The following is a 24688-nucleotide window of genomic DNA, read 5'->3' as shown; positions in this document are numbered from 1 at the left end:
TTTCTACCTTGGAGAACACACAACACCAGCAGAGTCTCCCTATGCCTGAAGAAGGGCACTTGTGCCCAAAGGCTTACAAAGAACATTTCCCCAACTATTTAGTTGGTCTAATAAAAGATATCACATCTACCCAAAGAACCTTGCCTGTCAGTTGCAAAGGGATTAATTTATTCTCAAGGCCATTGCTGACCACAGACAGATTCAAGAACATCAGCAATGGATGGTAAAGGTAACATGCAGAGCCAGGGTCCTTAGGAGAAGATCTGGCATTTTATTTGTGGGACGAGTTGGAACAATATTCCTTCCTAATGTTAGGCTTACCACAAAGGGCCTCCCTACCATTATTTTAGAGATTCCCACTTCTTTTCTTCTGCCATAGCTAATACAACTACCTTTTGCCTTGGACAACTGTGCAAAAGAAGATTTTCTTGCATGCTTTATGGATGCTAGATGATGCCTTTTACAGGTTAAATGCTGATAGGTCTGCATACAAAACTGTTGGATACCAGCTTGGCCAGTGTATCTATGCGATTCTGCCATGCTATATCCTGTCCCATGTCTGTAAGGCTAATGGCAAGAATCTTCAGATGAAGTGACTTTGAAATTTGTTTTGGATCAGCCATTGTCCCCCTGCTTTCTGGAGCAGGTTAGGAGGTTTTTGGTATTTGGGGGCAATATGCCTTGTAGTTTTGCAACAGGGTTGTTTGGATAATTGTAGAAATAGGTTAGCCAGGCACTTCTACAGTATGGTTTGATTTGGGAAGATCCAGCTGCAAACAGGGGGTTGGACTAGATTACCTCCTAGGGTCCCTTTTAGCCCTATTTTCTGTGATCTAAATTACGGTCAAAAGAATGAGGAAAAGGAAAGAGGATGGAGAAGAGAGTAAGAATACTCCCATTTTGTTGCCTCAGTAGGAGGACACAAGCTGATCGAAGTGGTATGTTTTTATTTCTCTGGAACACTGAACTAGTAAGAATGCCCTCAACGGTGGCTTACGCAGAAGACGGACAAAAATGTAGTAAAAATTTCAGGTGTAACTTTTTAAGGACACTTTTTGTATGTTTTTAAACAGGGATATCTAGTTGAGGTTCTGTCGTCAGTATTGTTTTCAACTTTATTACAGACTAGGAAAGATTGAGTGTATATTTAAAATTTTTGGAGATCCCAAAATGGAAACAAGCCACCCTTTTTTCCCCTCAAGCAACAGGTAGAATCTGTTTATGCAAAGGAGACTTTTTCATTGCCTGGTGACTGAATGGCATTTCAAGCCATGGAAACAGCTGATTATTTACTGAGGCAGCCACAGAATGCCAAGGAATCTTGGATGTTTTGAGTCTCTCTTGCATGAAAATCTTTCATGTTTCAACTGCCAAGAGTGGCAAAGAAGATCAGTAGCATGCTGAACTGTGATACAAAGGATTGCCAACAGCAAAACTGATTCACCCATTCTGCCCCCTTTAACATCTGCTACAGACACTGGAATATATGGCCAATTTTCAGGAGAGAATCCAAAGTATCCCAATTCCTGCAGTGCCCACCATCCTCTGTGTCCTAATGCTGAACAAAGATAGCTAATCTTTATAGCAAAGCGAGGATGTGAAGACACTCCATGATTACCCTGGAGTACCATCTGAAACAATGCTTTAGGGCTAACTAAGGTGCAAATCTATATTATTTTGCATTATGACTAAGTAGAATAAGAATAGTATTTGCAAAAATATGCACTCCTGTACTTGTGGGCCTTAATCCCTTATCCTTTTAAAACTAATAACCAGGATCCCTGGTTTTCTCTGATCAAAAAAAAATTCCCCAATTTTTGGATTAAAAAACTAACCCCAAATCCACATTTTTCCATGATTTAAAATGAAACACCACATTTGTTTTGTGTTTCATTTTGATGGTGGAAAAATGTGGATTTGGAGTTACTATTTAATCAGAGAAAACCAGGATCCCTGCTAATAACTGTAGAAATATTTTAAAAATTCAGTAGTTGTATGGTTGTTGCTTCAAATCCATTGGGGAGGAAAAAGAATTATCTGCAAGGTCCCTTTCATCCCCTAACAACTATGAAACTATACTATGGCTTCTTTCCTTAGGCAAGACTAAACTTTTCCATTGCATGCAGTATCCTAATAAACTTAAGTTTATTAGTCACAAACCAAGAATCCATCTGTTATGCTCCCAACTTTTCCTCATAATAATAAAAGAGGTCATACCTGACTGCATTGCTTCTCCTTTAGGTTCATTTCTGAACTCCTCCTCAGAAAATTCACTCAGGTTATCCACTAGGTCATCCAGCTCTACAGGCATCGATGTATGGGCTTCCAGCTTCACCGGTATTTTTAAGACTTCACATCCTACTCCACCACAACTTCATCTGGTGCAGTCCTGGGTTTTCTTCGCATCCTTGCTCTGAAAAAGAAACCTTTCCAGCTGAAGCAAACAAACGAATAGGGGGAACAGAAAAAGACTTATGGGAATGGCATTGGAAGATTTATCTAAATATTATCCCATACATCCACTGCTACCAAACAGCAAAAGATTTAGGTAGAGCTCAGTTCAAAGGGTAACAGCCTTTGCTCCCTAACCTGAGAGGAGCTCAATAGGGGCCTAGCTGAGCTACATTTTTTTAGGGTATGAAGTTGGGCAGAAGCATGAAGCAAACCCATAGTGTAAATATATACCCTGTATAACAATACTAGCTATGGCTAGGACAAGCAGAAGGCAGAGTAGATTTACATCTTGGACCTGTACTCTTTAATGTCTTCATAAATGATCTGGACACTGGTGTCAAAAGTGGACTGGCCAAGCTTGCTGATGACACTAAACTTTGGGGAAGAGTGTCCACACTTAAGGATAGGCTGGTGATCCATGCCGACCTCGATAGGCTTGCAAAGTGGGTGGATGAAAACCTGATGGCATTCAATATGGAGAAATGCGAGGTGCTCCACCTCAGGGAATAATAACCTACATCACACTTATAGGCTCAGCAATGCTACGCTTGCCAGCACCTTGACCAAAAGAAACTTGGGGGTTATGATTGACCACAAGATGAATATAAGCCACCAATGCAATACCACAGCTGGCAAAGGAAACAAAACTCTGGCTTGAGACTGTGGATTTTTATCCCATTGCTTTTTGGCCCTTTGATCCTATGGGTTCTTTCCTTGTTTTCCTCTCCAAGAACTATCCCCTCCCCTCTCCTCCTCCCTTCCTACCTTTTCTATTCAAATTGTTCTTTCCATACACTGCTCTGTTCAGCTAAGTGCAGGCAGTCAAAAGTTTTGAAGTGATGGGAGCCCAAGAAGGGTAGCTGTGCCTTGAGGAAATGATCCTTCGGGCACAAAGCGAGACGATCCTGATGCGAGGAAAAAGAGGGTAAGGGGCCAGGAGGCTTCCTTGGCTGACCAGAGAAATCCAGGGCAGCCTAAGGGCCAAAAGGGGAGCACATAAAAAGTGGAAACAGGGAAAGTTCACCAAAGACGAATATACCTCCTCTGTTCGTGCTTGTAGGGAGGCAGTTAGACGGGCCAAAGCTACCATGGAGCTGAGGATGGCATCCCAAGTAAAGGACAACAAGAAATTGTTTTTTAGATATATAGGGAGTAAAAGGAAGGCCCAGGGAGGAATAGGACCCCTGTTAAATGGGCAGAAACAATTGGTGACAGACAGGGGGGACAAGGCTGAACTCCTCAACGAGTTCTTTGCTTCAGTGTTCCTAAGTGAGGGGCACGACAAGTCTCTCACTGGGGTTGTAGAGAGGCAGCAGCAAAGCGCCAGACTACCATGCGTAGACCCTGAGATGGTGCAGAGTCACTTGGAAGAACTGGATGCCTTTAAGTCGGCAGGCCCGGATGAGCTCCATCCGAGGGTACTGAAGGCACTGGCCAACGTCATTGCAGAGCCACTGGTGGGAATATTTGAACGCTCGTGGTGCACGGGCCAAGTCCCGGAGGACTGGAAAAGGGCCAATGTGGTCCCCATTTTCAAGAAGAGAAGGAAGGAGGACCCAGGCAACTATAGGCCAGTCAGTCTCACCTCCATCTTTGGCAAAATCTTTGAAAAAATTATCAAGGCTCACATTTGCGAGAGCCCCGCAAGACAAATTATGCTGAGGGGAAACCAGCACGGGTTCGTAGCAGGCAGATCGTGCCTGACTAATCTAGTCTCCTTTTATGACCAGGTTACGAAACGCCTGGACACAGGAGGAGGGGTGGATGTTGTATACTTAGACTTCAGGAAGGCCTTCGATACGGTATCCCACCCCATACTGGTGAACAAGTTAAGAGGCTGTGACTTGGATGACTACACAGTCCGGTGGGTGGCAAATTTGGCTAGAGGGTCGCACCCAGAGAGTCGTGGTGGATGGGTCAGTTTCGATCTGGAAGGGTGTGGGCAGTGGGGTCCCGCAGGGCTAGGTCCTTGGACCAATACTCTTCAGTGTCTTCATCAGCGACTTGGACGAGGGAGTGAAATGTACCCTGTCCAAGTTTGCAGATGACACAAAGCTATGGGGAGAAGTGGACACGCCGGAGGGCAGGGAACAACTGCAAGCAGACCTGGACAGGTTGGACAAGTGGGCAGAAAACAACAGAATGCAATTCAACAAGGAGAAATGCAAAGTGCTGCACCTAGGGAGGAAAAATGTCCAGCACACCTACAGCCTAGGGAATGACCTGCTGGGTGGCACAGAAGTGGAAAGGGATCTTGGAGTCCTAGTGGACTCCAAGATGAACACGAGCCGGCAGTGTGACGAAGCCATCAAAAAAGCCAATGGCACTTTATCGTGCATCAGCAGATGCATGACGAATAGATCCAAGGAGGTGATACTTCCCCTCTATCGGGCGCTGGTCAGACCGCAGTTTTAGTACTGCGTGCAATTCTGGGCGCCGCAATTCAAGAGGGATGTGGATAACCTGGAGAGGGTCCAGAGAAGGGCCGCTCGTATGGTGAAGGGCTTGCAGACCAAGCCCTACGAGGAGAGACTAGAGAACCTGGACCTCTTCAGCCTCCGCAAGAGAAGGTTGAGAGGCGACCTTGTGGCTGCCTATAAGTTCATCACGGGGGCACAGAAGGGAATTGGTGAGGTTTTATTCACCAAGGCGCCCCCGGGGGTTACGAGAAATAATGGCCACAAGCTAGCAGAGAGTAGATTTAGATTGGACATTATTCATAGATTCATACATGTTAGGGTCGGAAGAGACCTCAATAGATCATCGAGTCCGACCCCCTGCATAAGCAGGAAAGAGTGGTGGGTCTAGATGACCCCAGCTAGATACTCATCTAACCTCCTCTTGAAGACCCCCAGGGTAGGGGAGAGCACCACCTCCCTTGGGAGCCCGTTCCAGACCTTGGCCACTCGAACTGTGAAGAAGTTCTTCCTAATGTCCAATCTAAATCTGCTCTCTGCTAGCTTGTGGCCATTGTTTGTTGTAACCCCCGGGGGCGCCTTAGTGAATAAATACCAATTCCCTTCTGTGCCCCCGTGATGAACTTAGAGGCGACCTTGTGGCTGCCTATCAACCTTCTCTTGCGGAGGCTGAAAAGGTCCAGTTTCTCTAGTCTCTCCTCGTAGGGCTTGGTCTGCAGGCCCTTGACCATACGAGTTGCCCTTCTCTGGACCGTCTCCAGGTTATCCGCATCCTTCTTGAAGTGTGGCGCCCGGAATTGCACGCAGTACTCCAACTGCGGTCTGACCAGCGCCCGATAGAGGGGAAGTATCACCTCCTTGGACCTATTCGTCATGCATCTGCTGATGCACGATAAAGTGCCATTGGCTTTTTTGATGGCTTTGTCACGCTGCCGGCTCGTGTTCATCTTGGAGTCCACTAGGACTCCAAGATCCCTTTCCACCTCTGTGCCACCCAGCAGGTCATTCCTTAGGCTGTTGGTGTGCTGGACATTTTTCCTCCCTAGGTGCAGCACTTTGCATTTCTCCTTGTTGAACTGCATTCTGTTGTTTTCTGCCCACTTGTCCAACCTATCCAGGTCTGCCTGCAGCTGTTCCCTGCCCTCCGGCGTGTCCACTTCTCCCCATAGCTTTGTGTCATCTGCAAACTTGGACAGAGTACATTTGACTCCCTTGTCCAAGTCACTGATGAAGACATTAAAGAGTATCGGTCCAAGGACCGAGCCCTGCGGGACCCCACTGCCCACACCCTTCCAGGTCGAGACCGACCCATCCACCATGACTCTCTGGGTGCGACCCTCTAGCCAGTTCGCCACCCACCGGACTGTGTAGTCATCCACGTCACAGCCTCTTAACTTGTTCACCAGTATGGGGTGGGATACCGTATCGAAGGCCTTCCTGAAGTCTAAGTATACAACATCCACCCCTCCTCCTGTGTCCAGGCGTTTCGTAACCTGGTCATAGAAAGAGACTAGATTGGTCAGGCACGATCTGCCCGCCACAAACCCGTGCTGGTTTCCCCTCAGCATAATTTGCCCTGCTGGGCTCTCGCAAATGTGAGCCTTGATAATTTTTTCAAAGATTTTGCCAAGGATGGAGGTGAGACTGACTGGCCTATAGTTGCCCGGGTCCTCCTTCCTCCCCTTTTTGAAAATGGGGACCACGTTAGCCCTTTTCCAGTCCTTCGGGACTTGGCCCGTGCGCCACGAGCATTCGAATATTCCCGCCAGTGGCTCTGCAATGATGTCGGCCAGTGCCTTCAGCACCCTCGGATGGAGCTCAACTGGGCCTGCTGACTTAAAGGCATCCAGGTCTTCCAAATGACTCTGCACCATTTCAGGATCTACGTGTGGAAGTCTGGCCCCTTGCTAGTGCCTCTCTACAACCCCAGTGAGAGACTTGTTGTGTCCCTCACTTAGGAACACTGAGGCAAAGAACTTGTTGAGGAGTTCAGCTTTGTCCCCCCTGTCTGTCACCAATTGTTTCTGCCCATTTAGCAGGGGTCCTATTCCTCCCTGGGCCTTGCTTTTACTCCCAATATATCTAAAAAACAATTTCTTGCTGTCTTTTACTTGGGTTGCCATCCTCAGCTCCATGGTAGCTTTGGCCCGTCTAACTGCCTCCCTACAAGCACGAGCAGAGGAGGTATATTCATCTTTAGTGATCTCACCTTGTTTCCACTTTTTATGTGCTCCCCTTTTGGCCCTTAGTCTGCCCTGGATTTCTCTGTTCAGCCATGGAAGCCTCCTGGCCCCTTTCCCTCTTTTGCCTCGCTCGGGGATCGTCTTGCTTTGTGCCCGAAGGATCGTTTCCTTAAGGCACAGCCACCCTTCTTGGGCTTCCATTTTTTCAAAACTCCTACTCTGCAGTGCGCCCTTGACTAATCGCCTGAGTTCATTGAGATCAGCTTTCCTAAAGTCTACCACTTTCACCCTACTAGTTACCTTACCCACTCGATGTCTTATGTTGAATTCTATTATTAGGTGATCGCTGTCTCCCAAATGGCTACCGATCTGGAGGTCCCCTACCATGTCATCCCCTGTTGCCAATACCAGATCCAGTATGGCATTCCCCCTAGTGGGACCATGTACTTCCTGTGTCAGGTGGAGGTCCTGTACACAGGTTAGAAACCTGCGTGAGCGGTGGGACTTTGCTGTCTGCGTCTCCCAGCAGATGTCCGGGTAGTTTAGGTCCCCCATGACTACCGCCTCTTTAGCTTTTAGGAAGAACTTCTTCACAGTTCGAGTGGACAAGGTCTGGAACGGGCTCCCAAGGGAGGTGGTGCTCTCCCCTACCCTGGGGGTCTTCAAGAGGAGGTTAGATAAGCACCTAGCTGGGGTCATCTAAACCCAGCACTCTTTCCTGCCTATGCAGGGGGTCGGACTCGATGATCTATTGAGGTCCCTTCCGACCCTAACATCTGTGAATCTATGAAAAAGCCCAAGGCTGAATTGATTCAGTCTTTGCAGGTTAGTCTAAACTGCTGAGATTAAATTGAAATAGAAGTAAACAGACATTTGCCTTTATTTTAGGAAATGCTGCCGCGTCTGCAGTGGTGCAGGCCAGAAGCCAAGGAGGGGAGAGCCGTTGCTAGAGCATGGCTCTGCTCTCTGGCACATAGCCAGAATAAGCTGTGTGTTTGCTTCCTCTTCCTGCTGCCCCCAAGGTCTCTGGGATTTACAGTCCACAAACACAGCAGCAGGACTCTGCAGGGTTTCTCATTACTTCCTCTTCCTGCTTCCAGGTGTGTCTGGGATTTGTAGTCTGCAGTCCCAGCCAGCAATAAGTTTGAGTGGGAAAAGGGGTGTTAGCCAGCCATAAATTTGAGTGGGGGAAGGGGTGTTTAATCTCCCTCCCTGGCCCCAGGCCCCAGCTGGGGTTTGCCTTGGGGAGCAGTCCTTCCCACCCTCCCCCTCCCACAGACTGGGCTGGATCCTCAGCTGGGCCTGCTCCCCCAATCCCCCTTGTTAGCCAGACCTCACTGCTCCAGCCAGGGGGCAGAGGGATGGAGCCAGCCCTGCTCTCTGGAGCAGACAGCACAGCTCAGCCCAGGACAGGAAAGCATGCTGGGAGACTATGATTTAAGTTGAACCCAGAAGGGGGTCTGGGACAGAAGTTTCATAAACCAGTTTGACACAAATCAGTTAAGTCTGATAAACCTGGTTGAATGTAGTATCTTAAACCAGTTTCAGACATTCTGAAGTTGGTTTATGTGCACTGAGCTTCTGTTCTGTTTCAGGTTTAAACCAGTTTCTGATCGCTTAAACCTGTTTGTGTGTAACTTCTAGGGCTAGCCTTCATGTCCTGTCACAGCATCTAATGAAGTGAGCTCTAGTTCACAAAAGCTTATGCTATATAGCTATCCCTAATTTAGTTAGTCTATAAAGTACACATCGGCCCTGCCTTCTGCTTGACTTCAGAGCTAGCTGCATCTCTGTCAGTTCCCAGACCAAGCAGCCACTGGATACACACAACTGTTACAATTCAAAATGCAGTTTCAGGAAGACTTCAGTTAGTAAATTTCGGGCGAGGGAGTCTTTATGGCTCTTGAAAATAGTCTTTTGTATGCATCCTGGCACACTTTGGATTCAGCTACCTGACTGGATTTACTAAGTGGTATTGGAGACAGGAGATACAACAGGAGAACTCTTCACCTTTCAAGCAAGCATAACTACAGTCTGAGTGTGTATGATAGGGAAAAGTGGCAGGAAATTTTGAAGTGCTGGATCAATACTATGTCAAAAAATGCATCTTGGTCAGAGAAATCCAGGCCACCTTACACCTTAAAATTAAATGCAACATCTCAACTAGGATTATTGACTTCCCTCACTTCTTCCAGCAAACTGAAACACCAGAGTATGAAGACTGCAATAAAACACCTGATGAACTGCCCAAGTTCTGCTTTGGAACATCTCGTATTTTTGTCAACACCTCTGAGAGCCAAATGACTGACTTTGACTAGCATTTATGAGAGTCAGATATCGACGTCCACAAGAGTTTTTGTGGGGGGGGGGGGGGGGAGAGGGGGTTCTGTTAGAGGGCAGGATTCAGAAGTTGGCGGCCACAAGATGAATGCTGTTTATTCTCTAGTCACTTGTGATCAGAAAGTTTAATGTTTTGGCTCAGAACAGAAAGGTTCTTCACCAACATGCTGTTGAGAAGATTTCAGCAGTCTTCTCCAGAAGTTTCTTTCTTACTTGGGCCTCCCTGTCTCCTCTTGTCCAGCAAGTCAGGGGGACTCAGAAGACCACAGAATGTTGGAATTGAAGAGGGCTGATGTAGAAGCAGGGATGACTTGCAATTTCCAGGATGAACACTGGCAATTTAATCTATTCCTAAGGAAAGGGCTATTCCTTGGCTCAGGTTCAGAACAGTTAAGATACATAAATCCTGCTCTAATCAACCAAGATATACTTGTAATAAAATGATGAAGATCACGAATAAAATGGGTCTTGTGAACAGGAAAGAAGGTACCAGATGCTGAGGAGTGCCTAGTTCTTGGACAAAAAGGAGGAAGGAGTTTAAAAAACCCCCCCAAAACAAGACACCCTGGAGTATCAAACATTATGCATAAGAGAGAACAACATTATAAAGACCTAAAATATGGACGAAAAAAGATTTTTGGTTACTGTCTAAGAAGGTTTGCAAACGTGCTTCTGTTCACATGTAGGTAGACCTATATCTAAAGAATCAAAAGATATTGGATTAAGTCCAGTCTTCACCAGCAATTAAAGATCACTAATTGACTGAGGTAATTCTCCTTATTTATTTTTTTAATTATTTTTCCTTGGGATTAACTTCCTCCTCCTGCATGTGATGGGAACAGACTGTCTTTTCATAATGCATTTGACAGTGAAGAAGCCAACATCCATGTGTGACGGTGCACCAAATCTTCACGTTTTCAGAATGGCTCTTTGTGCATTGCAGAACAAATAGATATCTCTTACCATACCTAAAGAGCCCAAGACTGAACAAACTGTCTTTCCTGCACTGTGTTCATAACTTACCTGAGTGCTGAACTGCATGACACAGGAAGTCTGCTACTGGCCCCTCTACTCCCAATATCTTTTTTTCTATTGGCCATAACTAGTCAAGCATAGAAGCATCAAATATAGCTCATAAAAGACACTGTCTGATTTCCCATTTCTCCTCCCCCGCTTGTTCCTGTTTTTCTTGGAATCCCTTTCTAGTCCTTGTCTTTCCTTCTGTGCTTTCTGTTTACCACCACAGCAAGGTACCGTAGCTGGGGAAGAATGGTTTAATGTGGCTTGGGGTAGTTAAGATGAGCTTTAAACTTAGATGAGCTTTCAACTTGCCCCAAAGCAGATATATATACAGAATCCTTGTGTAAAGTGTGGCTCTTACAAGTGCCTCTGAAATTTGTACTACTCAATTTTGGAACAGTAACTCCTCTCAAAATTCAAGCTGATATAAGGTTACTAACAATTACTGTTCTTACCTGCAGATTGTTTTGGAACTGTCATACTTAACCCAGTGTTGACACCCTTCTCATTGGTTTCATCATAAACTTGTCTAGCATTTGAAGGAATCAGTGGAATTACTTATCTTAGACATTGTACATACAATTGATTCAGATGCACACTAGGGTTGACTGTTTGGATTTGGACCATTCATTGCTAATCTGTATTGCATTCATTACAAGAGATATTATAAGCAGTTTTAGAATTCAGTCAATCATTGCGTTCTTATCTGTTGAAGGGTCTGAATTTGTTCTGTGCATTCAGAGCAAAGATTGGGCTCTAATTTAATACAGGTAGACTTTTAGGCTACGTGCAGACAGTCAAAAAGCCTGAGGCTGAATTGATTCGGTCTTTTCAGATTGGTCTAAACTGTGGAGATTAAATTGAAACAGAAGAGAACAGACATTTATCTTTGATTCAGGAAATGTAGACTGGGCTGCATCCCCAGCTGGGCTTGCCCCCCACACTCCCTTGTCAGCCAACCCTCACTGCTCCAGCTAGGGAGCAAACAGCACAGTGCAGCCCAGTCTAGGGATGAAAAGTATGTTGGGATGCTGTGGGACTGTAATTTAACTTGAACCAGGAAGGGGTCTGGGACAGAAGTTTCATAAACCAGTTTGACCAAAATCAGTTAAGTGTGATACTATATTTAACCAGGTTTATCATAAACCAGTTTCAGCCATTTTGAAACTGGTTTATATGCACTGAACTTCTATTCTGTTACAGGTTTAAACCAGTTTCTGATCACTTAAACTGATTTATGTGTAACTCTGTCCCTAGCCTCAAGGTCTATAGTCTGTAGCCTCAAGGTCAAATACAACAGTACAAGGTAGCCTGAGGGTAGTTGCACATGCCTAAACTTATAGTTTTTAAAGGTAATGTAACATATTTACTCAAATCAAAGCCAAGAGGTTCCCCCCCTCCCCCCCTCCCCCCTGTTCAGCATGGGGTAGAAGGAAAGCCCCTTGTCTTGGATTTGAGTATAAGTGAGGGCCTGGGGGCTGTGGCTCTATCTCCATCCTGACCTTGGCATCAGAGCCACAGCCTTTACTCTCCTCCTCCTTGCCCCTGCTCCTGTCACAGCTCCGGCTCTACGCTGCTTTGGTCCAGGGCGTGGAGCACATGCTTGTTCTGGTCCCTGCCCAGGCCAAAGCAGCAGTAATGGTGGTGGCAGCCCCAGCTGTGGGTTGGAACTGAAGCTATGACAGAAGGGTAAGCAGTGGCATAGGGGGCAGGCAATGTGGGGAGGCAGGTGGGGGTAAGGAGCAGGCAGTAAGAGTGCAAGGGGAGGCAAGCAGCAGGGGGCAATGTGTGTGGGTGTTGCAGGCACCACAGGGGACAAGGACCCCCTTGCTGCTTGCCATGCTGCAGTGGTGGAAGGAATGCATTTAAGAAGACCCTCCAATAATTGGATTGTATACGTGGAAAACAATAATAACATTCTTAATTTTCCCTGTCTGCAATCTAATTATTGGGCATCATCCTATGTTAGAAGTTGTCTTGGGTAAATACAATAGTTGTATGTGGTAATTGTTTATCTTTTTCATTGATGCTGTAGATAAGTCATAGATAGGTAGATGTTTTTGTAGATGGTGGTGGTACTATATTAATGCCTTGTAAGAGATATGGGATTCAAGTTTAAGGATTAGGGCAGCTGGCACACATTTGGTAACATCCAGTCTGTTTAGGCAGAGATACGTAGTGGTAATGCCAGAGCTCTGAGCAACAAAACATTTGGATGTTGGATCCTGCACAGCTTTTCCGCACCTCTGTTTAAAGTGAAAGTGAACAATTTCATTCCTTTCTGAGAACACTGTGCTTTTATAGATCAAACTGCTAATCAAAAATACCTTCTGTACTTTGTTCTAATATAATGTTGCTGATATTGCAGAAAGCCAGGACCTGTATCCATTATTTACAGTATTCAAACACAGGGATTTCAACTCATTCTCATTGATGGCAATGTGATGTGTTTTCTGTCATAGGGAGTGGTTTTTGTAGGGGGGTGGTTTTTATATATATATATGTGTGTGTGTGTGTGTGTGTGTTACCTGTTTCTGTTAAGTTTGAACTACACGGTTCTTATTTAGGCCTAGCAATGTCACCACATGTTAAAGAAGTCATTGACCTTTACCTTTATCATCTTCAGGCAGTTTGGGGATATTTATAGATGAATAACTGGAGGGGGTAGGGGAAGAGAATCTCTTTCATCTTAACTTGTATGTATAACATTCATCTCATACCTCCTGAGAAAGTTGAGTTTTATTTTCCTAATATTTGTAGATTAGCTGGGGTCGGTGTGGGGGAACCTAGCAGACACTGTGCAACTACTTTGTGCATAACTTCACTGCTGATTTGTTTTGAGATGGCTAAAATTTAATATAGGAAGTAGTTAACAAAGTTTGTGGCTCAAAACTAATGATCATATTGAATAGCATACTTGAGCAGTTTGGGCAAAGTGATGAGATTCTTTGGCATTCAGCCTTCATTGCACTTTTTAAACTGATACTTCTGTGAAACTATTCAGTTTTTCACTCAAGTTCAGCTTTGTTTTGTGAAGGGTTCATTTTGTTCCTAGCAAGTAAATTTACAAATAAAATTCTCACTGTAATATAGCCCAGTGGATTTGACCCTCCTATAAGTCTACATTTATTTACTAACCAACACATGTAATGTTAAGCAGAACATTTATTTTTAAGGAGGCTCAACTGCTGAATCTCAGATGAACCGCAGCTTTCAAATATGTAACCTTGAGGGCAGTAGATTTTTTTTTTTCTTGGCCCTCCCCCCTTCTGGAATTTGGAGTAAGCACTTGCCAAATTGGAAATGAAGGGGTTGTAGCACATGCTGGTACTGTAATTTAAACACAGATTGTTTCCTTGAAGACTTACTGAGCAACACTTTTATATTTCTATTATCTTTAATTACCTGCTTTCTTTGTTGTGACAAATTTATCAGCCCAGAAAAGCTCCCAACAATTTCCAAATATGAAAGACTTATTTTCAATACCAGCATATTTTAGGTATTTTGATGTGTCTGTTGTTTGTTATCCTGTTTGTTTAAGCAGTTGTTGGGGGGTGGGGGGAACAAAGGAAAAAATACTTATTTTGTCATACCATGTTAAATTAACATAAGTATTTCCTTGTGTTTTCTCAGGAAAAAGCACCACTTTTAGGCATTCTGATATTAAAATAGTTGCTGTTGTATAGCTAAAAGGTGATAGCAACACTTAATTTTGTCCCACAATAATTGTGTGCATGAAAGAGTTTGTAGGGTTCCCTCACCCCCTGATCTGCCTGGCCTGTTTCCTGCTGTATCAGACCAAGATGTTAAACCTGAAAAGCCTCAGAAATAGGCTCACAGAAGCTGGCTTCAACAATGCCCTCCAACTCTTCCACTTCTTGGACCAGGCACACATCACATTTGAGTTTGGACCCTTCACCTTGCACCAAAATGTAGACCCGTTTGGGTTGTGCTGGGCCATGGAGGAGGCAGTCTGCAAGGTGGAAGATGGACAATTAGTCCTAAATTTGCAAGCCCATGAAGGTTGCTGAGGAAAGCTGGCTTTCAGTCTGTGATGATATGAGTGCTTTCATTATTACTGACAAGTGTTTCCTGCTCAGCCCCTGGGAAAGCCACACATTTGCATACATGCTTTTTTTTAACTTTAAAATTTATTATTAAAAAAAAAAATGAAAACAAAGAGTTTCCCTCTCCTCCTATCCACAGGGAGAATTGATGACTCTTGTTTCTTAGTGGTAAAACAAGACTGTGTTAATGTTTGATAATAAGTTTCAGCACAGGTGACATTCTCAAATAGTTTTATAATTGTTTTTAAAGTTCAGTAGGTCAGTAAGTGTTGACCTATGTAACTCAGTGGGTATTTTTCCACGTGGTTTCTTCCTGGCTGTTTTGTTCTATATTTTAAGTAGCTGTGCTGGAAAATAATGTATTCTTGATTAATTGGGAAATGCAGATAAGAAATTCTAAGTGCTAAATGTCAGGTAAAATATAAATATGCTTGCTCCAGGGCTGTTGGTTGTAAGCCGTGTAGGTCTAAGGACGTGGTCAGGCAAGGTTCTTTGGGTAGATGTGATATCTTTTATTAGATATCTTTTATTAATTTTGTCCCACAATAATTGTGTGCAAGAAAGAGTTTGTAGGGTTCCCTCACCCTCTTATCTGCCTGGCCTGTTTCCTGCTATATCAGGCCAAGATGTTAAACCTGAAAAGCCTCCACTAAATAGTTGGGAAAAAGTTAAGCATGGCAAATATATTTTAGAATACTCTCCATGTATGCATTTCCTAAAATTTGTAAGTGCCTTTTATTATTGTCTTTGCACTCTTAATAAATATCCTTCCTACATTAAAGAAATTCTGCCATTTGTTTCGCAACGTCTCATTTAATAAAGTAGTTCATTGTGAACAATTAAGAGCTTGCCAGAAATTAGGACAGGTAAAGATTCACTCCAAATCCTAATGCATCCTTTTCAGAACTTTCTGTTACCCATTTTATACTATTTTTAAAGTATGTATTATATCCAAAACATGAAGTTGAGCAGAGTAGACATCTTAAACTTCCTTCACACTGATTACTTAGACTGTACTAACTTATTTTATGAAGTTGACTGCTAGACCAAACAGCCAGATAATTCCATGTGAGAAAGAAGTTGTGCTTATTTTGTAGCACAACAAATCTTGGTTCATGACTGGGGTTCTTAGATACTGTGGTAACGCCAACATTGCGCAAATAAAGAACTAAGAACAATGAGTAGGTGTATTAAGTAAAATTTGGCTCTGTTCTGTAAACACTGTTTTCTGAGTGTTTTGGGAAAGACACTTGAGAACCATTTTTCATTGTTCTGATCTATTAAGACCAGTGGTGCTAATTGTAGATAAGTTGCAATTAATTAAGAATTTTACAAATCAAACCACCAGACCTTAACAGATTAGTACAACCAGACTTTAACAGTTTTGTCACTTAAAATATTTTTTTTCAGAGCAAAAGCATGTCTGTCTTGTGTGTGAAAACGCAGCAGTAGCAGTAATGCACAAATGGAAAATTCTCAGCCAAGACTGACATTCCAGCCTTAATTCATCCCATGATGTATGACATACACATGCTATACATTCATATCAGTGCATGATACTCCATACTATGTCTTAAATATGATAGAGATTTGAATGGAATATTGACCTCAAATGTGGATCTCCCACTCATACATTATAAGAGGAAGGGGGATAGATATGGTTATTCCTGAATAGCCTTCAATTTTATTCAGGATTATGAATCTCTATCATTCTTAACATATGGTTTGTGTGAATGAAGGACCATGTTCCATAAAATGATCTGTCTGTAAAGATGTGCCCCATGTTGAGAGAACACTTTGGAAATCCTCAAATTACTTGACATACTGGTAGCTTTTTCATTATCTTGCTATCATTTGACAATATTTAACAGGTGGGGATTAAAACATGCAGTACATTAAGTTACTTTACTGTACCTGAGATTTGACACAATTGCTTTTGTTAGAAAGATTTGGAAATCTCATTTGAAAAGGGAGAATAATGGGGGAGAAGGTTTAGTTCACGTGCAAATACTTGAAATAGAACGGGTTAGATTCTAATACCCTTATTTGCACTGAATAGCTTTTTGTAGACTGTTCTTCCTACCAGGAGTCAATTCGGCCTCTTGATGAAGAAAATAGGACAAAGAAACTAACCTCTAATGAAACGGGGAGAAGGAAGATTTTGTTAACAGTTTTGAACTTTGCTTTTGCTGGTCAAGTTTTTTTGTTTGTTTGTTTTTAATCTCTCCTTGTTTCTAGACTTTCTGTACTCTAGAAAATCATTGTTGTGAATACATGACTAACTCCCTGGTTTGTTTTGTCTTAGTCACATTGATCAAACAACTACATGGCAAGATCCCAGGAAGGCCATGCTTTCCCAGATGAACGTGACAGCCCCCACCAGTCCTCCAGTTCAACCGAACATAATGAATTCAGCATCAGGTAAGAAAAAAATCAGTATCTGTAAGCCGTTGATGCATTTGTACCACCTTTCTGATTTTAATGTTTTAAGGAACTGGATCTATGTTAATTCCTTCTGACTAAATTCACATTGAATCTGTTCACTATTGTGGCCAACTGGTTTTCCAGTCTACCTCCTAAATACAGCTTCCTTCCACCTTCTTCTGAGGTGAGTTTGCAGTGCAAGGTGCTCCCTCTTGTTGCTTAAAGCCTAATTTTTTCCATTGTCCCTGGACCTACTGCTCCAGAGCTCAGGCAAATTAACTTGATTTTATACTAACTTTTGGTAACTGATGCACTTTTCACCCTTTTGCTACTCGTGTCTCTTCCTCATCTGAGGTCATGATTTATCTCCTCACTTCTCTTGCTATCTACTTTTCTGTTGTACGACCCCAAAAGAGAGAGCTTTCATGCATCTTTTGGTTGTCTTATTAAACATGCTTAAATGCAAAAGATAAGCAGGCATGATTGAAACTGGGTTATTTGTGGTTGACTTCTAAAGGTGAGGCTAATGAAGCCATTCTCTTGAGTTTCTTCTGGCCTGGCTTTGGTACTGCATTCAGTGAGGCAAGAGAAGAGAGAACTTGGTTGGATTTAAGGCAGTCATTACTCTGAATGTAGTTACAGTCTTGGTATTTCTCTAATTTGAAAGGGTAATATAAATTAGTGATCATATTTTCTAGAACAACAATAGACAATCAACAGCTGTGTAATCACGATGCTCGCCTGCAGGATTGTCTGTGGCAACTTCAAAAGAATAGGGAATGGGGACACTCCCACTATCACACCCTCAATTTATTCATCTCCTTGCTTACACCAGAGAACTAGATGTTTACTGCTTGAGCATCCAGTCCTGTGTTCTGTTTGTAAGATATATTTAAACACTTTGCATTGCCGTCATTACAGGATTACGATGAAAGGGATTTTGATGCCCAATAAAGGGACATGCAAGACAGATTTGGAATAAAACTGATAATTGATTACACACTACCCTTTAAAGATTAGCAAAACCAGTTTGTAACCCAGGGTTTATGGGAGGATCTAAAAAAGGCAGCCTTTAAGCTTGCTCATTCAAGAGAATTTTAAAGTTCAATGTCAAATGAGCAAAATCCAAATGAAAACAAAAGTAAGTTGGTAAGTAATTTTACTCCAGTTATCTACCTGTGGAAAATGTAGGGGAAGATTTGGAGCTAGTGTACAATGGTGTCTTAATGTGTAATGCAAGTCTATAAATCAAAATAATTTTTAATTTTCTTATCTTAGGCTATGTGTGTTAAATTGATTTTCAGTAAAATAAAATCTCTCATTCTGCCTCAAAAGTCTGATTTTTGATAAATTATGAAAAATGATTACTGATAAGCCAATACAGGTTTTTCTGTGTGAATTACAAAAGATTTTCATCACTCTGTCCTTTTTGTTTTATCATCTATCTATCGTGCTTTAGAATTGAGATGCAAAGTAAACATTTACATCAGTTATAGTAGTGTAATGTTTCACTTTTGAATTTTACCTGTAGAGCTAATAGTTTTTTGTGTTTCTAGAACTCCATACATTACATATTGACTCTTTCTGATACATGACTGATTTAATATACTCATTGCAAATATTATCAATAGATTTGTTTCTACCCAACTTACATATTTTGTTACTTATGTGTTCAGTTATTTTGTTGAGTATGTGGTAATTTTTGTTTTTTATTTTCTTAAATATCTTCATAAATAACGGAGCATAATTTAAAGAATTGAATTGACCACTTGTTGATTGTGCAGCATTGTGCAAGTATTGTGCAGCAACTGGTTTAATTGGATTTTTACCTCTGAGTGCTGTCATAATATCAATATTTTTTTACTGCTGGCAGTAATGAACTTTAATTTTTTAACTGTCCAAATTGAAATTCTTATGCTTGGGAATTGTTCTGTAAGGCTGGGAAGTAAAACTGAGTTTCTTGATGCCAGAAATTGAGATCTTCTGACGTAAATGTATTTGGCAGTGGAATGTAATTTACTGTCTTGAAAGATTTCATGGAAAATTTTGGAAAAATTACAAAATATAGTTATCATGGCACATGGAGGTAGTCAATTTACAAATAAGTTTCTGGGTTATTACAAAAAGGAGACTTCTTGCCTCTATACAGTTAATTCTTATGTAGCACACACATCATACCGATTTCAGATCTTCACAACTAGCATTACTCCAGAGTGTCATTATAAGTAAATATAAACTACAAAATATCAGACGTAGCTGGGGGATAACAAAAAAAATCAAAGAAAAAGGTTCAGGGGTTGTTTCAGGAGGTTGGATGTTTTGTTTTCTGGATTTTTTTTTCCTGGATTAAATTAGGAATTAAAGTGAAGAAATGGGAAGTGAATAGAGCAGGGGAAGTTTTGGGGTTTTTTTTAAGTTGCAAGATAATGTTGCCCACTGCAAATAGGGTGAAATGGGAGAGAGAACTGAAGATGGAAAGCTTAAGTAGGGATGTTAATGGGGTATGTTAGGCCAAAAAGAAGAAACATTTAAACTGAAATCTAAAATAGGAAGCCAGGAGTGAGTTTTTTAGGAACCCCGTACACTGAAGGCATTAAAAGTAGATTAGACAAAAGAGCTAGACTGTACATTGTAAGGTGCAATTCTGCAGTAGACAAGCAATTGACTGGATGCTCTAAAGGCTTTTTTCATCTTTTCCCCATATGATTTTTGAATGAACCATTCATCGACTGTTTGAAAGTGTACTTAGCAAGCTATGTTTTATTCTCTGCTGGAGAAAACTGGTGTTTTCATCTTAATGTATTTATATATGCAAAGCTGCTTCCTGTCTCAGATCTCAGTACTCTTTTGAAAGATTGTCAGGCATATATAGCCTTACTCTTGCTGATATGAGCTTGCTGAGAGGAGCCTCCCTAAACACCTAGGACCATAGAGGGGGGGAGGAAGGCTGCTCTATAAATAGGTAGGATTTTCTATTTCAGGATCCTATATCAAATAGGATTTAATAAAGTTACTGAAAATTTCTCACTTTATCACCAATGGTGGAAAGTAATAACTTGCTTTTTGTGTTGTGTGTTTAACAGAAAAGATTTTTTAACATTGAGCCACTTAAATCGAGTTCTGTAGGAAACAGTTCTTAACTTTGGCTAGTCTTTTGCTAAAATGATATAAGGTGACCAAGTTTCTTATTGAGATACAGAATAAATGTTTTAAAACAAGTATTCATGTCTGTTTCTTGTGTGACTGTGCTTGATACAACAATAGCATGAAAGAATTAGCACAACTATGCAGGTAACATAAATGTATTTAAGTTTGTTGTATTTGTTTAAATTGTTTGCTTTCCTTTTTATGCCAGATTTTAGAGACATTACACATTTAATTTGGCAGTAGATTCTCTTTTTAGCTGTTTCCCATTCCCCCTCAGACTTGTCTGATGGAAGTTCTCTGATCTTACAGCTAGTCATTCTGGATGGCTATTAGATGGGGTCAAAGTTGAGCAATGAAATGCTGCTGGGAAAAAGAGGAACAGTGAGAAGCAAGCGTGAAGTACAGTTCATAGCTCCTGGGGGAAAGATGACTGTACTAGTAAATGAGCTGAGGTATTGAGCTGCAACCCCTCTGGAGTGCATACATTTCAACTCTACTGCATTTTGAAGGTTCCTCCTGTTTATTATAGATTTAAATAAATAAATCGAGATTTATTTACTTCTACTGTCTAGCTTATGATGCCATATACTCTAAACAGTTGGTAATGTTAAATATGTTTACTTTTAAAACTTAAGTTGAAAAGAAGAAAGTGTCCATGGGTTGATTATCTATCATCCTGTATTTGAGGAGTTTTGTGATGAAATGTATTGACAGTTCACAGCTCTGAGGGAAGTTTGGTCTACAGAGGATCTTGTGATAGAAGATCAAGGCTGGAAAAATATTTGTGCTAGCTGCCCCTTGCAATGTGGTTTCATGTACCAATTCAAAAGAATGTACAATATTTCTCCAGGTCTTACGTGCTCTTTCCTATTTATTCAAGTAGTGTTAGACCTTTTGGCCATTGAACATTCTGATATTAAGCACCAAAAAGACTTTCCACTGATTGGATTTTGTTGACTTGAATTGGAGGAGAAAAGTTTAGTTGTCATTTACTTGCAGATAAACTTTGCAGGTATTTTGTGATATTAATATCTGCTTTAGGCAACTCTTTCAACTGGTCTTGCTTAAACTTGCCTTACTTAGTTTGTGTAGTTCATCTTTATGGTCTGTTTTCTCCCCTAAATTATCTATGTCTGTACTCTGTACTTCCTTATCAGTCAGATGCAAGTATGGATCTGTTTACCTCTACTTATCTGCATAATCCTTAGTAGAAATTAATCCGGATTTTCTCTTGTGTGATCAGAATCTGTCTTAATTTAGTCTTTGTTTAAAATACCAGAAATTATAAGATGTTTCTCATTATACAGTATGCCTTGCATTATTATTACTTCTTCCTGTAGCCTTTTTTCTGCAGAGTTGTTGCCTAACCACTTCATTTGTCTGTCAGTTATATATTCTGTGCTTGTTTAGACTGAGTTCTTCAGGACAGGGGGACACTTCTTTTAAAAAGAAGAAAAAGAAAAAAAAAGTTGTTCTCATACAGTATGATCCAGTGTTTTTAGTTATTAATGTCCACACTTCATCAATACCCTCATACTTGGAACTATTTTTTTTTCTTTCTTTTTGAGAACATGTGCCTCATCTGGCTCTGGGACAAGGTGATGGATGATATTTGTTGCCTTGAATTTGGCTTCATAGGAATGCATGGTTTGAAGAGTGAGTGGAGAATATTGCACAGAGGTTACTGTTGGGGCAGGCTTCCCAAATAGTAACTCCATGACTACTGAGTAGTCCACCTGCTTCTCTAGACAGAGAAGTGAATTTCAGCCCATTAGTGCCAGTGTGGAGTAATTTAACAAAGCTGCTTGGGCCAGGCACTTCTCTTTTGCATTTATAGCTGGCACAATGAAGCCACAGTGATGTTGGGGTGCTACTGGAATAAAAATAAAGATTTTTTTTTTTTTTAATTTCCAAAAATGTATAGTCTGTTCTACATGACTTGGAGGTTTGTTAGCCAAGCACTTGGTAGTTACCCTCTATCGAGATGATTGGGCTTGTATTGCATGGGAGGAGCAATGGATTTCTCATGGCTAGCGGGCTGGCTGGAATAAAAATTGTCTAGTTTTGTTCTTACTCTTGAAATTTGTGGCAGATGCATAGAGATTTTTGTGTAGGCCCTCACTTATTGTTCAAATCCAAATGTTCTTTGCTTAACTAAATGTGGGCCTCAACATTTGGCACTTCACAAATTAAGTCTCCATCTCAAAGAGCTTTGCAGTCAATATAAAATATAGATGAAAGGGATGAGACAGTTGAAATCAGGAAAGTGTATTCTTGTAGCAAGTCCCTTTTCCACATCCTGTTGTTTGGGAATCTCTGGGGCCTAGGGAAGAGGCTCAGGGTTCCCATTTAAGCAGAGGCCGTGTGTTTTGTACTGGTGTGTGTTAGCTGATTGTTTGCTAAACGTAGACATGCTGTGTGTGCCTACCTTTTGGGAGGGGAATTTAGCACCCCTCCCAACACATTACTGCTCTTTTTCTTTGTCTAGGTACTCAATTTTTGCTTTTGCTCCACTTCACCTTCCTTTTTTATTTTTATTTATTTATTTATTTTTCGCCATATATCTGCAGAATTGTGTAGTCCATAATGCTTTCATAGCAGATAAGGGTGTGAGGAGAAGTGTGTGTGGGCGGAGGGGGGGTGGGATGTCTCATTCTGTACATTTTAACTCTGCTTCTATCTTTGGAGGAGCAGTATAAGGACACTTCCGCAGAATTGTGTCAGTTTTATGCTGATGCTGAGCATTACTCACTGGAAGAAGTTCCTTTTTGATCTGATCGTGTTTCAGGTGCTAACACTGGTTTCATTATGGCAGGCTTGACTTATTGCTGGTTTTGTATTTTAAAATTTTTCTGCCTTATAGGGACCTTAGCAAATGGGGAAAAAAAGGCAAATATATTAAAGGATACAAGCCAGTTATAAAATCAAACTCCAAGTCCTTACTAAAATCGTGGGAATGCTTTATCATTTTACTGTGTGGGGTTTTTTTTCCCATCCACCCCTTTTCTATCCTTACCTTAGGATTGTTGGATGGGAGCTTGAAACTATTTGTTTCATGTACTGGTTTATATGTAAAATGTTGGGATTTTTTTTTTATTAGAGCTATTTTCCAGCTGCACCAAACACGAGCCTACTATGAATTCCTTCCTTCTATATTGCAGGCCCACTCCCCGATGGATGGGAACAAGCTATGACCCAGGATGGAGAAATTTACTACATAAACCATAAGAACAAGACCACATCTTGGCTAGACCCAAGGCTTGACCCACGCTTTGGTAAAAGTTCATCTTGCCTCAGAATTTTTTTTTGGTTCACTTTTAGTTTCAGTTCACGTAGCAGTTTTCATCTTGTAAGCATACCTGAGCAACTTTTTTGCAGTAAGGTATTTTTTTTTATTATTATTTGAATCACATACTAAATCTTTTGAAAAACATAAGTATATATTTCTATCATCTCTCATACCTTATTCCTGGCACCAAACATTTAGGATTTTACCATATGGTTCAGAGGGCTCCCAAATTCATACCTTATTCCTAGCACTGGAGATTTAGGATTTTACCATATGGTTGAGGGCTCCCAAACACCGCATTTCCAGAATTACTTAATAAACAAAGCTTTTAATCCCCGCTTGCAACTAAAAATCTTTATACTGGATACAATTTTGATTCCATAACTCCTTTTATGCTCTCCTAAAGCAGTTGTTTTCTCATAGTAAACATATAATGCTAATTAAATGCATTTGAAAGAAACACCAGCTTATAATTCCAGCTTGTCACAGTGATGATCATGAGAGAGCTTTCTTTTTTCAAACCATATTGAGAGAAATGTCTAAGTTTGGTGGCATTATCCAAATTTCTTATTTGAGGCATGAAAAATTCTAACTGTTACAGAGTTTGAATATAGAAGTAGTCAATTAAATTAAAATAACAAAGGGGCAATGAAGTGGATGTTTCAGACAGTTAAAGGAGCTATTCTTTCATGTTACAGCAGTACTGTAAGGTTTTTTTGTTTGGTTGGTTGTTGTTGTTTTTTTAAGTAATGCAATAAGAAGAGAATGTTGTAAAAGTTGCAATAAAATATTAACAAGTATTAATAATTCCAGAGCACAAAATATTCTGCAAACCCACAATGATAAGTTAGGTATCCTATAGAAAAGGTTGATATGTATAGAATTTTTTTTCCTTTACAAAATTTTGCCACTGGTTTTAGTCTGTAAGTTTGAATAGGTGCATTAGTTGATTTGTTATCCTCATAATTCTCTATTTTCAGTTTCTTTGGATGGATTTGTGAGGTATTTTTTCCAGAGCTATGGAAAAAACAGTATAAAGAGAGAGAGAGGGGATCATTGTGGTTTTCAAGCTTTAGTCTTGGACTCAGCGCAACTAAATGAAAACAGTGTGCAGATCACTGAGTAGGTCAGGCTGAGGGGATACAAAGCCTTTGAAGCTTTACAGGGGTTGACCTAACAACAACTGTGGGCCCCTTTTGGGAGAGGCATTAACTCCATGAATGCCATATAAACACAATGCTGCAAAACTCAAATTCAACAGTGCATTTCTAAAATGGCTGTTCAAAACTCTTTAGCTTTTTTTTCTTTCTTTTCCTTTTGTAGCCCTGTGTTTTTAAACATAAATAT

At 41.2% G+C, this 24688-nt stretch overlaps 1 protein-coding gene across 8 annotated transcripts in view; it reads left to right on the top strand.

The window, feature by feature from the left end:
• Window positions 1–24688, top strand: part of YAP1 (Yes1 associated transcriptional regulator) — a 126176-nt gene that overhangs the window by 55284 nt on the left and 46204 nt on the right. For 4 of the 8 annotated variants that reach the window (XM_059721053.1, XM_019482025.2, XM_019482024.2 and 1 more), the window contains exons 3-4: window positions 16787–16902; window positions 23214–23327. In XM_059721053.1, the coding sequence (XP_059577036.1) occupies window positions 16787–16902; window positions 23214–23327 (230 nt within the window). The remainder of the gene's footprint in view (window positions 1–16786; window positions 16903–23213; window positions 23328–24688) is intronic. The other 4 variants (XM_019482026.2, XM_059721063.1, XM_059721068.1 and 1 more) reach the window with 1 other exon arrangement.

The sequence above is a fragment of the Alligator mississippiensis genome, chromosome 1 (assembly GCF_030867095.1).
Source record: "Alligator mississippiensis isolate rAllMis1 chromosome 1, rAllMis1, whole genome shotgun sequence".
NCBI lineage: Eukaryota > Metazoa > Chordata > Crocodylia > Alligatoridae > Alligator > Alligator mississippiensis.
Note: the sequence above shows the minus strand (reverse complement) of the source record. Positions and strands in the feature narration are given on the sequence as shown.